The sequence below is a fragment of the Labeo rohita genome, chromosome 2 (assembly GCF_022985175.1).
Source record: "Labeo rohita strain BAU-BD-2019 chromosome 2, IGBB_LRoh.1.0, whole genome shotgun sequence".
Lineage (NCBI taxonomy): Eukaryota > Metazoa > Chordata > Actinopteri > Cypriniformes > Cyprinidae > Labeo > Labeo rohita.
In genome coordinates, this window is record NC_066870.1 from 36444374 (window position 1) to 36461144 (window position 16771).

General features: G+C 32.9%; 1 protein-coding gene across 1 annotated transcript in view; it reads right to left on the bottom strand.

Annotated features, from left to right (window-relative positions):
* The window catches only part of LOC127181571 (potassium/sodium hyperpolarization-activated cyclic nucleotide-gated channel 2), a 70103-nt gene that overhangs the window by 23554 nt on the left and 29778 nt on the right, over positions 1-16771 (bottom strand). Inside the window, exon 4 of the mRNA XM_051136346.1 lies at positions 14155-14373. Coding sequence (XP_050992303.1) covers positions 14155-14373 — 219 coding nt within the window. The remainder of the gene's footprint in view (positions 1-14154; positions 14374-16771) is intronic.

The window sequence follows — 16771 nt, forward strand, 5'->3', positions numbered from 1 at the left end:
TCATGCAAAGTGTTCAACATGTATCTTACAAGTATTCAGGATTTATTTATTTATTTTTGGATAAAAGTCTCTTATCCTCACTAAGGCTGCATATATTTGATCACAAATACGGTTAAAAAAATTGTGAAATATTATTAAATTTAAAATAACTTTTCTATGTGAATATAATGTAAAATGTAATTTATTGTTGTGATGCAAAGCTGAATTTTCAGCATCATTACTCCAGTCTTCAGTGTCATGTGATTCTTCAGAAATCATTCTAATATGCTGATTTTCTGCTTAAGAAAAATTTTTGATTATTATGTTAAAAACAGTTGTGCTGCTTCATATTATTCAATACAATATTATATTAAATATTATAATAAAATACTATGATGTTACATTAAACAATTATATATTTTTGTGTTAATTTATTTCTTGCATTTTTTTTTTTTCAGGATTCTTTGATGAGTAAAAATTATGTCTTTCAGAAAAATCTTGCTTACTCCGAACTTCTGAACTGTACTGCATGCATTTACTTGTACTGTGGGGACAAAGTTAATACGGACAAAACCTCAATTTTTCAACACCCACAGACGACCTCCAAAGTACAATATTGTGCAAAGTTTTTTTTTTTAGGTCTAGAGTTACTTTTAGATTTAGTCTAACTTAGACTTACTTTTTAGATTTAGAATAATACTGCAACACCAGTAGGTTTTGATTGCCAGGAAATGCATAAACTGATGAAACGCAAACCTTTATTGCAATGTAACTCAATTTAGATAAAAGCGTCTTTCAAATGCATAAATATAGTATATAGTCACCCAATTAGCTTTTAATATAAATGTAATTATATGAGTCTATGAAACAGGCTCATTTAGATAGCAAAGTAAAATGTGTGTGTGTGTGTGTACAAGAAGAGAGAAATGGTTAGAAAATATGAATATGGTTAGTCTGAAATCTGAGTGCAGAAATCCATATTCCATTAGTTCCATATAACATCTTTCTTGAGATGTGTGAATATAATCGTTTTCATGGCTTTAACTGCTGTTAGAATTTTAATAGCAAGCACTCGCTCTTTAATCTATCAGATTTCTTCTTAAACTGTAAAAAAAAAAAAAAAAAAAACGTTGAGTCAACATAAAATAATTTGTTACCCTCCTGCCTTAAAATTGTAAAGTTCACTCAACTCAAATAAGTTTAGTCAACATGAAATGTTAAGTTGTACTAAGTCACAACTTAGATATTTGAGTTGACTAAACTGAAAAATTTGGTTTGTTAAACTTAAAAGCTGGGCTTGTTACCCAGCTGACTTAAAATTTTAAGTTGAATCAACTCACTTAGTACAACTTAACATTTCAAGTTGACTAAACATTTTTTTAAGTTGACTGCAGTTAAAATTTTAAAGGCAGCCAGGAAACAAATTATTTTAAGTTGACTCAACAAATTGTTTTTTAAAGTGTAGGTCTAATATTTTTCAAAGTTGTAAATACAGTAAAGGTTACACAAAAAATCTACTGATTTGCAAAAAATTGCAAATTGCAAAAAAAATTACAAATCAAAAAACAACAGAGTAAATGTAATATAAAAATAAATGCACACACACACACACACATTGTGATGAAGGATCAATGGACCATTAACGTACGTCCTAGTTTAGATGGTTAGTTGTCCACTGACGTTACGTACTCATCAGGAATCACCCGATTAAACCGCGTCTGAATTATTCACAATTATTCTCATCTCTTCTCTTCTGTGACCTGAAATGCATCTCACCTCAAAATTCAAAACCTCAACACATCAAAAGTCTCTCCCGTCCTAAGAGGCGGTTATGTGTGTCTCTGTGCAGTGTGTGTGTATTTATAAACAGGCTTTCTGTTAGACATGCTCTAAATCTGCTGCGGCGCACTGAGTGTTTCTGACTGCTGCTGTCCGCCTGCTTCTGTTCCTCTGCACATCTCTGCTGTTCACTCCAGTGACAGGACGGGGACCATCCTCTCACCGCCAGAAATAGCTCGCAGATCACACGCAACACTCAGGTTACTCTAGAGAACATGGGAAGCATCTAGAAAAGGAGAATTTCCAGCCCTGTTACAAAAAGACTATAGGATTATAATAAAAATATAGCATGGATAAGTCACCATAACATATTTTTTGAATGACAGTGTAATGGTAATACCATATGTGACCCTGGGCCACAAAACCAGTCATAAGAGTCAATTTTTTGAAATTGAGCTTTCCACTGATGTATGGTTTGTTAGGATAAGACAATATTTGGCAGAGATACAACTATTAGAAAATCTGACAATCTAAATATTGAGAAAATCGTCTTTAAAGTTGTCCACATAAAGTTCTTAGAAATGCATATTACTAATCAAAAATTAAGTTTTGATATATGTACGGTGGGAAATATACAAAATATCTTCATGGGACATGATCTTTACTTTATATCCTAATGATTTTTGGCACAAAAGAAAAATAAACAGTGATTTTGACCTATTTGCTATTGCTACTTAAGACTGGTTTTGTGGTTCAGGGTCACATATAAGCATCACTGTTGCTATTGATCAAAATAAGACCTATAATGCACTAGTGTTAATATGGTATTTTTCTGATTTTTAATAGGTTTTGAGTTCAATCATGCATTGTGCTGTGTTTTAGGGTTAAAGGAGAAGTCCACTTCCAGAACGACAATTTACAGATAATGTACTCACCCCCTTGTCATCCAAGACGTTCGTGTCTTTCTTGCTTCAGTAGTAAAGAAATTATGTTTTTTGAGGAAAACATTTCAGCATTTTTCTCCATATAATGGACTGATAAGGTGCCCCGAATTTTGAACTTCCAAAATGCAGTTTAAATGCAGCTTCAAACGATCCCAGTTGCAGTTCTAAACAATCCCAGCTGAGGAAGAAGAGTCTTATCTAGTGAAACAATCGGTTAATTTCATAAAAAAATAACTTTTTAATCGCAAACGCTTGTCTTGTCTTACTCTGCCTGAACTCTGCGTATTCTGGTTCAAGACAGTTAGGGTATGTCGTATTTTCTCCCTCAACTTCAAAAACCATTTCTATATCATCCTACATCGCTGCAGAAGTACCGACCCAGTCTATGCAAAGTGAACATGCAAAGAAGATCAAACACCCATAACAAAAAAGGTAAAACAGCGATATAGGACGATTTTGAAGAGAACATGAGATGGGAGTTTTTCGACATACCCTAACTGTCATGAACCGGAACAAAAACAAAGTTCAGGGAGAGTAAGACAAGACAAGCGTTTGACATGAAAAAGTATACAAACTGTATTATTTTTATGAAAATAACCAATCGTTTCGCTAGATAAGACCCTTCTTTCTTGGCTGAGATCGTTAATGCTGCATTTAAACTGCATTTTGGAAGTTCAAACTCAGGGCACCATATCAGTCCATTATATGGAGAAAAAATGCTGAAATGTTTTCCTCAAAAAACGTAATTTCTTTACAACTGAAGCAAGAAAGACATGAACATCTTGGATGACGAGGGGGTGAGTAAATTATCTGTAAATTGTTGTTCTGGAAGTGAACTTCTCCTTTAAAGGAAATATTCAAATTAATAGTTAATGTACTGGTAGAAAATTACCAGTACCATTTTTGTTTTTCTATTATTTTCTTACAGTTTATACACACTATCCACAGCTTTATGGAAGAAATGAATAAATTTGGTTATCAAGGACATATTAAAATGCTCAAATGTGACAGTAAACATTTTTTTTTTACATTTTCAGACAACTGTTCTTTTGAACTTTCTATTCAACAAAGAATTCGGAAAAAATAAAACACGATTTCCACAAAAGTATGAAGCAGCACAACTGTTTCCAACACTGATAATAATCAGAAATTTTTTTAGCAGCAAATCAGCATATTAGAATGATTTCTGAAGGATCATGTGACACTGAAGACTGGAGTAATGATGCTAAAAATTCAGCTTTGCATCACTAGAATAAATTAGATTTGAAGATATATTCACTTAGAAAACAGCTAATTTTAAACTGTAATAATTTTTCATACTTTTTACTGTATTTTTTTAGCAAATAATCAGAATAAATTCTTTCAAAAATGTAGTGTTTACATCCACCCACACACTCACATTCTCATTCTCAGTGTTTTAAAACAGCCTAAATTGACTAAATGACAGTATTATAATCCCATGGCACCGTATTGATTCCTGCCTAAAGATTTTCCAGCCTAGGTAAAAGCAAACAAAACCCTGGTCCCTCATTCCCCGCATCTCAGATAAATGGAAACCAGAGAGCTCTCTTTCTCTCTCTGTGTGTGTATGTGTGTGTGTTGTGAAGTCCTGGTGTCCTCTCGCTGAAAATAAAGATGAAGAAGTCTAATTTCAGGTTGGGATCAGAGATGTATTATTCACCGCACTGATTCTAGAATAAATCACCTCATTACGGTACTAAGCACATTTCTGCCTGCAGGTACAGTGAGGCGAGCCAAAGCTAGCCTGCCCTCGAGGGCCTCAACAGACTCTCAGCTCAGCCAGAAAACTCTGTGTCACTGTTATTCAGCAAAAAAGATTCATTACGTTTTAAGGACCCAAAACCATCTTCAGAGAGACTTCATTTCGCTCATATTGTGGTATGAGCCATAATCACAGATGTCTATAATGGCTACAGTAAACGTAAGGGCCTAATCACAAGGTGCCACCAGCACTATGTCCTTCCCACAAAGTGAAAAATCCCTCAAGAACCCAACGTCTCTGTCCGGAAACAGTTTCATCCCGAAGGACTTTGGGGAGAGCAAATCAGTCACGCGAAACAACATTGATGAAGTACTGCATTAATTAAATAGTCTCAATGTTTATCTACCCATATGTGCCAATGACAGTCTCTGGGACAGACGGAGACTCTAGTGTATTTTGAGACCGCTAATGGATGAAGGGAAAGAATCACAGGTGATTACGGATATTAGACGCTTCTACACAGAGAAGACGAATGATTCCAGAAGGTTAGTTCAACAGAGAGAAGCACAGAGAGAGAGAAGACAGAGATCTAGGGATATTTGTCATGCCTGTTTCCTCAGGCTGTTCTGAGCAGCAGCGGGCGGTAAGGAAAGCTCAGTGAAACCCGAGAGATGCGGTTTGGTGTCAGTCTGCGGCAGTGGCAGCTGCTGACTGCAGAAGAGAGAAAGAGAGAGAGTTTCAGCTCGACGCCCAATCAAAGAACACAATGCGTGACAATAGCAGAAGAGGCATTAGGTCTAACTGAAATTCTTCTCTTGTTATTTCCAGAAAAATATTTCAGACCCCCTGTGAGCACAGGAGCAGCGGGGATCTACAACCTAGAGTCACATAACCAGACTCTTAATTATCACCAAAACATCTAATGCACACTGCAGCTTATTTTGGCTAAGAACCATTGGCTTGGACAGAAACAAACCGACGGAGTGACGTACAAAAAGATCAAACACAGTTTGTTTCATTTTCACCTGCCGTTAAGGGGTTTAACTGAAATAGCTTACATCTCAAAAACAATCCGGCAGTGACTGAAAACACAAGAAAATAAGATTTTGCAATTCCCTTTTTGAAAGAAGTCTCTTCTGCTCACCAAGGCTGCATTTATTTAAAAAACAGAGTAAAAATAATAATATTGCAAAATAGCTGTTTTCTATGTGAATATATTGTAAAATGTAATTTATTACCATGATGTGAATCTAAGGGTGCAAAAACATTAAATTTTGAGAAAATCGCCTTTAAAATTGTACTATTTATAAAAAATTAAGTTTTGATATATTTACAGTAGGAAATGTACAAAATATCTTCATGGAACATGATCTTTACTTAATATCCTAATGATTTTTGGCATAAAAGAAAAATCGATAATTTCGACCCATACAATGTATTTTTGGCTATTGCTACAAATATACCCGTGCTACTTAAGACTGGTTTTGTTGTCCAGGGTCACATACGTCTTGGCTGCTTCTGAAAATATCTCTTCTGTTCACCAAGGTTTGATTAAAAATACAGTAAAAATATTGAGAAATTCTCAGATATTATGAATAATAGTGACAGGCTGTGATTGTGTACTATCCAAGTCTAAAACAACAAATTTAAAGCTTTACACTTGCAAATCCTAATAATATATTTGTCCTTCTATGACTAAAAACACTAGAAAATAAGACAATTTTGTTTTTGAAAGAAGTCTCTTCTGCTCACCAAGGCTGCATTTATATGAAAAAATACAGTAAAAATAGTAATATTGTGAAATAGTTTTATGATTTAAAATAGCTGTTTTCTATGTGAATATATTGTAAAATGTAGTTTATTTTTGTGATGCAAAGCTGAATTTTCAGCATCATTACTTCAATGTCATATGATCCTTCAATAGTCATTCTAATATGCTGATATGCTCCTCAAGAAACATTTATTATTATTATCAATGTTGCAAACACTTGTGCTGCTTTGAATTTTATTTTTCAGGATTCTTTGATGCATATACATTTTAAAATATTGCAACATTATAAACGTCTTCACTGTCACTTTTGATCAATTTAATGCGTCCTTGTTAAATAATAATAATATTAATTTCCTTAAGAAACGGTAGTTTCAATTGTTTATTTGCTGTGTCTCAAAAGACACAATGAGAAAGTGACATGATAAACAAAGAAATCTGTTCCTTAGCACAAATAAAATGCCTGTTCCTCTGAAAATGCTTTATGACACTTCTGCGGAACAGGTGCTTTGTAATATTCTTTCCCAGACGCAGCACTAATTCCCACTCAAACTGCTAAATAGAAATTATTTAACAAAACAACACCTGTACTTGAAATCTGGAAATGATGCTATGAGCAAAATCCCAGAACATAAACGATGCAAAATCGCTTCGACCAATAACAGTACAGTTTGCTTCACATGTGACTTAGTAACAAAGTATAGAACCAAGGAGAAAATGCAATATTGTAACAATTTACATTGAGCCAGATTCATAAAATCTTTTTAAAGGTTATTTCTAAAAAAAAATGTAAAAAAATGAATAAGGACAAAATTTGGCAGAGATACAACTATTTGAAAATAAGGAATCTGAGGGTGCAAAAAATTAACATTTTGAGAAAATCGCCTTTAAAGCTGTCCAAATGAAGTTCTTAGCAATGCATATTACTAATTAAATAGTAAGTTTTGATATATTTACAGTAGGAAATTTACAAAATATCTACATGGAACATGATCTTTACTTAATATCCTAATGATTTTTGGCATAAAAGAAAAATCGATAATTTCGACCCATACAATGTATTTTTGGCTATTGCTACAAATACACCCATGCTACTTATAACTGGTTTTGTTGTCCAGGGTCACATACGTCATGGCTGCTTCTGAAAAAGTCTCTTCTGTTCACCAACGTTTGATTAAAAATACAATAAAAATTTTGAGAATTCTCAGATATTATGAATAATAGTGACAGGCTATGATTGTGTACTATCCTTGTCTAAACAACAAATTTAAAGCTTTACACTTGCAAATCCTAATAATATATTTGTCCATCTATTAACTAAATTTGAAGTAGAAAACATACAATGATGAAAAATGTTTAGATAAGACACAAAGCTAAGTATTTTGTGAAATACTAAGTAAGAAAACATGAAAATAGTCTATATAAAGGATTTTATTCTCAAGTTTTTTCTACCCACAGGTCTGAAGATGCCTTCAGTGTCAAAACAACTTGTTCTTTCCTGGGATGTGTACATCTAAAACCCATTGCAACAGCATTGAAATCCAGCCTATCAGACTGAAGCATCTTATTTTAAGAAAGCTATTGCCACATTTGTGTCTCCATCACATCGGCACAGCGGAGCAGCATCTTTCTTCTACCTGTACTAATCTGTCCGGCTCTGTCAATCTCTTTTAGTATCCAGACCGCTTCCCAGCCTTCCAGATTTAGTACTCCGTCAACACACTTTTATAGCGGTGATAAAAATAAGTAATGGTTGCGCACACACACACAGACAGACACAGAGCAGAAACAGCAGCCGAGCTGAATGTGAGGGAGCTCAGCTATGACGCAAATCAAACAACATCGTTCAATATAACATACGTGGAGGGACACAGAATCATATAAATGTATGTGTCATCCTTTTCTGGCACGGCATGAAATTTCACAGGACTGTCTGTGTGCAAAACACACCCGGGGCAAAGATAGACAGAAAGATATAACAGACAATCAACGGCGGTCTCTCGAAGATAACGAACCCGGCCGTTCTTTCATCAACCGCTGATCAATTCTCATAAGACGCTGAAGTCTGAGCTCGAGGTTTCCTGAGGGACGACAGTCATTCATATACTTCATATAACAGTACTGGTTTGCATGTCTGCATACATTTTTCCTACTTAAAAGCAGAGTGTGATGAGTCATGTCGTCTGCGATTGTGTCTTTGTAATACATAAGAGATTCAGGTCAGGTACGGGTTTCAGGTGCGGAGCAGCACAGACAGTTTCGACATAATGAATGATCACCTTAAAGATACAGATCACCTTAAAAATGAAAATCATGCCATTTTTATTACCTGTTCACACTTAGAACACAAAAGGAGTTTTTACTGTTGTAGAACTAAAATGAATCAGCACTGAACTAAACTGAGCTGAATAATGACATTCATATATATAGAATCAAACTCTGAATGACTTGCTTCTGCATATTAAATTTATTGTATGGCTTTATAAGTCTTGTAATATAGTGCACAAGTCGTATGGACCAATTTTAAGGTGCTTTTTGTCCTGAGAGAAAATCTTTCATGCTTTGAGTGATTTTTGAAAGAAATAAATACTTTTATCCTGTAAGGATGCATTAAAATGATCAAAAGTGACAGTAAAGACATTTAGAATGTTACTGTTTCAAATAAACGCTATTCCTTTGAGCTTTCTATTCATCAAAGAATCCTGATAAAATAAAAAAATTATATGGTTTCTGCAAAAATGTGAAGCAAGACAACTGTTTTCAACATCAGAAATGTTTCTTGAGCAACAAATTAAGCATATTAGAATGATTTCTGAAGGATCATGTGACACTGAAGACTGGAGTAATGGTGCTGAAAATTCAGCTTTGCACCACAGGAATAAATTACACTTTAAAATATAATGCCATAGAAAATAGATATTTTAAATTGTAAAAATATTTTACAATATTACAGTTTTTGTTGCATTTTTAATCAAATAAATGCAGCCTTGGTGAGCAGAAGAGGCTTATTTTGAAAACCCCAAATTTTTGAACAGTACTGTATATTTTAGGGATGCACTGATAGGATTTTTTTTGACCGATACCAATACCAATTTTAACAAACAACTATTGGCCAATCCCAATAACGATATTGGTTAATTGCATAAAGCAGGGCTTAAAAATTGTAAATAAATAATTGATAGGTTCACCCCGAGCACAAACAATATTTAAAAATTTCTGTTCCTGTGTTCCTCTGTATTATTATCATTCTACGTTTTTTAAAACTTTTTCTTTGTCTATAATAATAATAATAATAACAATAATAATAATAATAATAATAAAGTACAGCATTTTTTTTACTCAAAAAGAAAAAAAAAAATCACAAAGAGGGTCTTGATTCGGTAGCCTATCCTGTGCTTAGTCATAACCACAGCATCATCTTTTCTAGATTTTGACCAGATGTATTAAACGAAAGAAAAAACTTTCAATGCTTTAAAGAAAAAACTAAATAAATAAACACAAATTTTGAGAAAACTGCCTTTAAAGTTGTCCTAATAAAGGTCTTAGCAATGCATATTACTAATCTTGTTTCCCATTACAATAATCTAAACATTCCTAAATCAAGATACATTTACTTAAGAAGCAAAATGACTTGAGATATGAAGTTTTGTTTTCTGAAAAATTGATCAAACTGAATTGAGTTTATGCCTAAAACTATCTGTCAGTGGGGTAAGAAAAACAACCTTGTTTTCTCTTTGAATTAAATTTATTTTTCTTACAACACTGACATAAACTCGCTTAATTTTTAGAAAACAAAACTTAATATCTTGAGTCATTTTGCTTCTCAAGTAAATGTATCTTGATTTAAGAATGTTTAGATATTTGTGACCCTGGACTGCAAAACCAGTCCTATTTGGCTGAGATCTGGAATCTGAGGATGTAAAAATATCAAAATATTGAGAAAATCGCCTTTAAAGTTGTCCAAATGAAGCTCTTAGCAATGCATATTACTAATCAAATAACACGTTTTAATATATTTACGGTAGGAAATTTACAAGATATCTTTATGAAACATGATGTTTACTTAATTTCCTAATGATTTTTGTCATAAAAGAAAAATTGATTATTTTGACCCATACAATGTATTGTTGGTTATTGCTACTTGCAAATGGTTTTGTGGTCCAGGGTCACATTTGTACTGGAAAAACAAGACAAAAATACAAAGGAAGAACATAATTTTTGCAGTGTGAACTGTCACTTTAAAACCGAAGTGGCTCTTCAAAAGGAGAATTTTCCCTACGGAGTGCATCTCACAGTGCAGAGAAGCAGGTCACTCGTCCCTGACCCCTACAGGTCTATTCCCAACCCCCCTATTTCTCTCTGTCTGTCTTTTTTGCCATCTCCCTCCCTCACTCCCATCAGTTCATTACAGCACTTTCAAGGACAGAATCACAGTGCGCACACACACACACACACACACACCTACGTCAACTTCACGAGGACACTGGCAGGACACTAATCTGCTGCCTCATCAATTTTAGCCTGTCCCGAGAGACGCTGTAATATTGCGTGCGCATACACGCGCATAAATCGTATAGTCTCCATCCTCCACTTGATGATATACACTCACCTCAAATTACTGGCTAAACTATTTGGGAGGCAATCCCTCTCGTTCAAAGCGACCAATCAGAGCGCTCCGTAGCCTCCACCAAACCTTTCTGCATGGTAACAGAGCTGATAAACGATTGGTCGAGCAGAAGCGCTGAAGCCGCGCCAAGTCTAATCTACTGTTACAAACACGACGCACAGAAATATGACAGCCACAACCAAGTCAGCAGTGCGGTAGGTAGTACATTAGCTGACGCTGTAGCTGCGGTCTCATCGGCTAATAGAGCCTGCAGTGAAAACAAACACACAGACAGAAGAGCAAACGCGTATCTGTCGCATTAGCAGTCATTATCCAATCAACACAACAGCATCTGAAGAGTTGCTGAGTCAACGCTACGGTGACAAACAAACCGCAACAGCTGCACAAACATTAGCTGCGCAGGCAGACAGAACAATTGCGACTTTAATGAGTTTTAATGGATGTAAGAGCAGCATTATGAGGGGAAGCAATTGGGCTGCTCGATAATGAGAGTTCAAGACTGAGTTCAAGACTAATAAACTTCATTAAACCAAAATTATATCTGCAGTGAATAGTAACAAGTATCAGACAGGGTTGCTATTAACTAAAACTAACACTAATAATGTTACAAATCATTTTAGTAATTAAAATCAGTGTTATTTTAGTATGACAGAGATAATAATCAACTTAAAATAATCTGTAACCTGGCTGCCTTAAAATTTTAAGTTCAGTCAACTCAAAAAAAGTGTATTCAACTCGAAACATTAAATTATACTACGTGACAACTTAGATATTTGAGTTTAATCAACATCAAATTTTAAGGCAGCTGGGTTACTTACCCATCTGTTAAGTTTAGCAAACACAAATATCTAAGTTGTTGACTGACTGTAGTTGACTGAACTTAAATTTTTAAGGCAGCAGGGTAACAAATTATTTTAAGCTGACTCAACAAATTGTGTTTGTTATTTTTTACAGTGTAGTTCTTATATTTGTGTATATTTTCTGTTTTCATTTTAATTTTAAAGTTTGAGTAATTTTGTTGTGTTTTTGTCATTTTTAGTAGTTTTTTTTTATCTATAAGTTAGTTATTAGGTATTTTAGTACATCAAGCTAAAATAAATTAAAATGGTAATACTTTACAATAAGGTCCATTAGTTAACATTAGTTAACTACTTTAGTTAACATACTGTAAGTGTAAGATTTATTAATGTTAGTTCATATTAATTTTAGCATTTTCTAATGCATTATTAAAACCAAAAGTTGTGCTGTGAACTAACATTAACAAACAATGAATGACTGTATTTTCATTATAACATTAATAAAGATTAATAAATACTGTGATAAATGTATTGTTCATTGTTCATTCCTGTTAGTTAACACATTAATTGCCTTGGCAAATAGTCGAAATAAAAGGTTTTTTTATTTTATTTTATTTTATTAATATTTTCCAATTAATGATTTTATTTCAAATAACAAAAATGTTTTTGTTACGGTTTTAATTTTAGTTTCTGTTTTAGTTGACTATAATAAACCTAATTAAAATAAAGTTGCAATATTAGATTAAAAACTTTAAAAAATACTTGCCAACTAACTGAAATAAAATGTTAAGTTTAAGTACTAAAATTATTAAAACATCAACAAAAATAAATTACAGCTAAATATAAAATAAAAATGAACAAATGAATACAATGCCCAATAACAATGCACAATAAAAATGCCAAAATTAAAAAAAAACATTTGCATAGCGTAAAAACTGCTGACATAAAAAATATTTAATTTTAAATTTCAGTTATTATTTCAGTTATTAGTTATTTTATTTCAAATAATGAGAATTTTTTTTAATATATATATTTTAAATTGAGTGTCAGTTTTATTTAACAATAACCATAAAAATAAGTTTATGCTTTTTATATTTATTATATATATTACATCAGCTAATGTTTTATTTACATTAACTTTTTATGGCTTTAGTTTGTCAATTATATACTGTTTCTCCTAAATAGTACACAAGATTAAATTAATGCACAAGTAATTGTGCATTAAAAACCATATATGTCAAAGGTGACTAGATATAGTACCACAACGCCTTGTGATATGGAAACAAATGCATCTTTGATGGTTTTCTGATGACTTTTGCAGAGCAAGGACTGCAAGGCCAAAGCTAACACAGCATTTTTTGTCTGTATGAGTCTAAAAGTTTAATAATAATGAATTTAGACAGAGGCTGACACTTATATGCAAACACAAACAGTATGTGACAAAGATGTCTGTGGCATCAACAAGCAATTTTATGACATTAGTGTCCCAATTCTGCCACACTGTCTTACTACATACTCAAAAGGATGCAGATTTCCATTATAAGGAAAACACAGAAAAGGCAGATACGTGCAAATTACAATGCTTTCTACATTAGGATAAGCTAAAGACAAAAAAATACATGTCATTTTGACAAATGGTTTTGGAGTTTTCTGCTGTACTTGTACAACTGCTACCTGTGAAATTGGAATAAAAAAACAATAACTGCAACTTTTTGTCTCACAATTCTGACAATTGCAAGTTAAAATCCTACAATTCAGACTCTTTCTCTGAATTGTGAATTTATACCTTGCAATTGACAGTTGTAAACTCATACTTGCAAGTTTATATCTAGCAATTTAGATAAATTTTGACTTGAAATCTTGCAATTCTGAGAGTAAAGTCAGAATTGTGAGAAATAAAGACAGAACTGCAAAAAACCCTACACTGTAAAAAACAATTTATTGAGTCAACTTAAAATTGTTTGTTACCTGGCTGCCTTAAAATTTTAAGTTCAGTCAACTTGAAATGTTAAGTTGTACTAAGTGACAACTTAGAGTTGATTCAACTTAAAATTAAGGCAGCTGGGTAACTTACCCTTAACAAACCAATTTTTTGTTAAGTCAATTGCAAGAAAACCTATAAACTCACAGTTGTGAGAAATAAAGTCATAATTCTGAATTGTAAGATGTAAACTCAAAATTGCAAGATATAAACTCACAATTCTAAGAAAAAGTCTGAATTGTGAGAAAAAAACCTCACAAATGTGAGAAAAAAAGTCAAAAATTACAATTACCTTTTTATTTTATCCTGTGGTAGAAACAGGCTTCCACAGTTACCTTCATAAAAAATAGCTGCCCAAGGATGTTTCGAAGTCCACTGAAAGAACTTTGATATGACCCATCGATTCATTAAGTGAGTGAATTATGATTCTGATTTAGATTCAGATCTAATTCAAAACAGACTCAACAGAACAATTCCTTTGGGAATTGAACTTCCCTAATGCAGCTTACATCTGCAAGCGTTCAATTAATTCCAGATGCATGCACAGTTGCTTTACCTTTTCCTGGTACTGGCGTCGTGAGGAGTCCAGTGATTGGATGAGAGCCGTGGCATGTCCGATGAAGACGGCGTAGCAGGTGGCACCGACGATCATGCTGAGCATCGTCAACCAGATATCAGAGAGACTCTCTGGAGCTTGACGACCGTAACCTATGCACAACATGTGACTCATGGCTTTAAACACGGCAAATGAGTACAGCTCACTCCACGTGTCGTTCTGCAGAGAGAAAAAGACAAACACAGAACATAAACAGCATGTAATTGCCGTTAACAACACCTACTGCGAATCTAATGGCACCAGTAAAAAGCATAAGTCTATGTGACTTTTGCACTCTAATTGTTCCATACGCTTTTATATAATGGAAAAAGCATCAAGAATTTGCTAAACATCTCTATGAAGTCATACAAGTTCAGAACGGCATAAAGGTGAATATATGATGACAGAAATGTCGTGCACAGCATCAAATGTGGCTTAAACTATTATTTACGAACCAAAAATAATCTGGAATCAGTGCAAAAATAGCTTCATATTTAAAAACTCACAGGAAATATGTAACAAATCTTTTAAAGAGTAGAATGCTACAATGTTGTCACATGACCAAACTATGTTGCATGTTTAATTAAGCAGTTTATCATATGGAAAACCAATGTAGTCATTTTACATTTTGAATACAAAAATGAACAGAGAGTCTGATCAAATAATCAAGAAAGGTATTTCATGAGCAAATTCCAAGTTGAAAAAGATAAAGCATATTATTTAGTGTATTATCCCAAAAAAATATATAAATAAATAAAAAATAAAATCTGCATAGTTATCTAATATACACTGGAAAAAAATATATTAATTACATTTTCACTTAAAAAGTGTTTTTTCTTTAAATCAAAAACCTTTTTTTAAGTATATAAACCAATTTTAAGTTAATTTTCAGTAAAAAAAAAAAAAAAATACAACATTCCCTAATGAAAAAATATACTAAAATGTATTTAATGAACTTTAATTGTGCTGAAGTATTGTATAAGTATATTTAAATGTGCTTTTAATATATTGCACTTAAAGACTGATATTATACAGATATCATACAATCCTTATTAATAGTGATACTAAAACACATTTTAGGCATAATATTAAGAAATGTGCATTATGCAGTCAATAATCACTTAAATTATTATAATTATAATTTTATAGCATTAACTCTTAAGTGATATGTCAACGGATTTAAAGTATATGGATTTAAAATTATTTTAAATAAATTTATGGCATAGGTTTTTTTCACTAGGGTTGTGAAATCTAATGTTATTATATTTGATTACATAATGATTCAAGAAAGATAATATTTACAACGTTTTACTGGTTTTCCCTACATTTTTTCCCTGTTAGGTCCAAATGTGAAGCCATTTTTGCACTGATTCCAAATAGGAAAAGAAAATAATAAGGAGACGAAGCATATTATGAAGTATACTATTTAAAACATTCAATACAAGATGTTGGTATCCATTAAAACCTCTTTATATTTTTCAAACTACACAGAAAATAAAACTGTGTAGGTGTAGGATTTATTGTGAAACAGTATTCACTTTGAAATCCTAGTAAGTGTCACAAATAATTACACTGAATTAAACCTGACATTCTGAAGTAGAAAGACTGAAATAGCATTTACTAAATAGTAACAGTAAAACCTTCTCCAATAATCTTTGTTTTACGCACAACTTTGGAAATTTTTTTTTTTTTTTGCAATGTACACCCTACAATCTTTCATTAATATGGTGTGTGAGTTTCATATTCTGTATGCAATTCGTATTATAACCGGAATGTCTACTGAGCCGCTTTCTGAACTCTAATAAATAAAGCATTTAGCTGCAGAATGGCCGGCGTCTTGGGATGACAGAGATCAGTGTGTGGTGAGGGTCTGCCAGCAGTCTCAAACAAGAAGCCATTAAATGTGCCCTTTTTAAAATGCGTCTGCTGCCTGACTTGTGCTGACATCCGGCTAATTCCCAAGGCAAGATTAATTACGCTTGCTGTCCTCTGCCCAAATGCTCAACTCCTGAACTGAGGAAAGAAAAAAACTGGATATATTGCAATCCATCATGACTCCATTAAAGAAGCAGTTCACCCCAAAATTAAAATTTGCTTAAAATTTACTCACCCTTAGGCCATTCAAGATGTAGATGAGTTTGTTTTTTTAATCATAACAGATTTCGGAAAATGTAGCATTCCATCACTTGCTCACCAACTGTCCTCTGTAGTGAATGGGTGCCGTCAGAATGAGAGTCCAAACAGCCGAGAAAAACATCACACCACTCAAGTTCATCAATTAACATTTTGAGAAGCCAAAAGCTGTGTGTTTGCAAGAAACAAATCCATCATTAAGACTTTTAAAATTTCAAAACAGTGAAAAAGTCATCTGGTCTGCATCAGGGGAGAAATAAATAAATAAAAAATAAAATCTGCATAGTTATCTAATATACACTGGAAAAAAATATATTAATTACATTTTCACTTAAAAAGTGTTTTTTCTTTAAATCAAAAACCTTTTTTTAAGTATATAAACCAATTTTAAGTTAATTTTCAGTAAAAAAAAAAAAAAAATACAACATTCCCTAATGAAAAAATA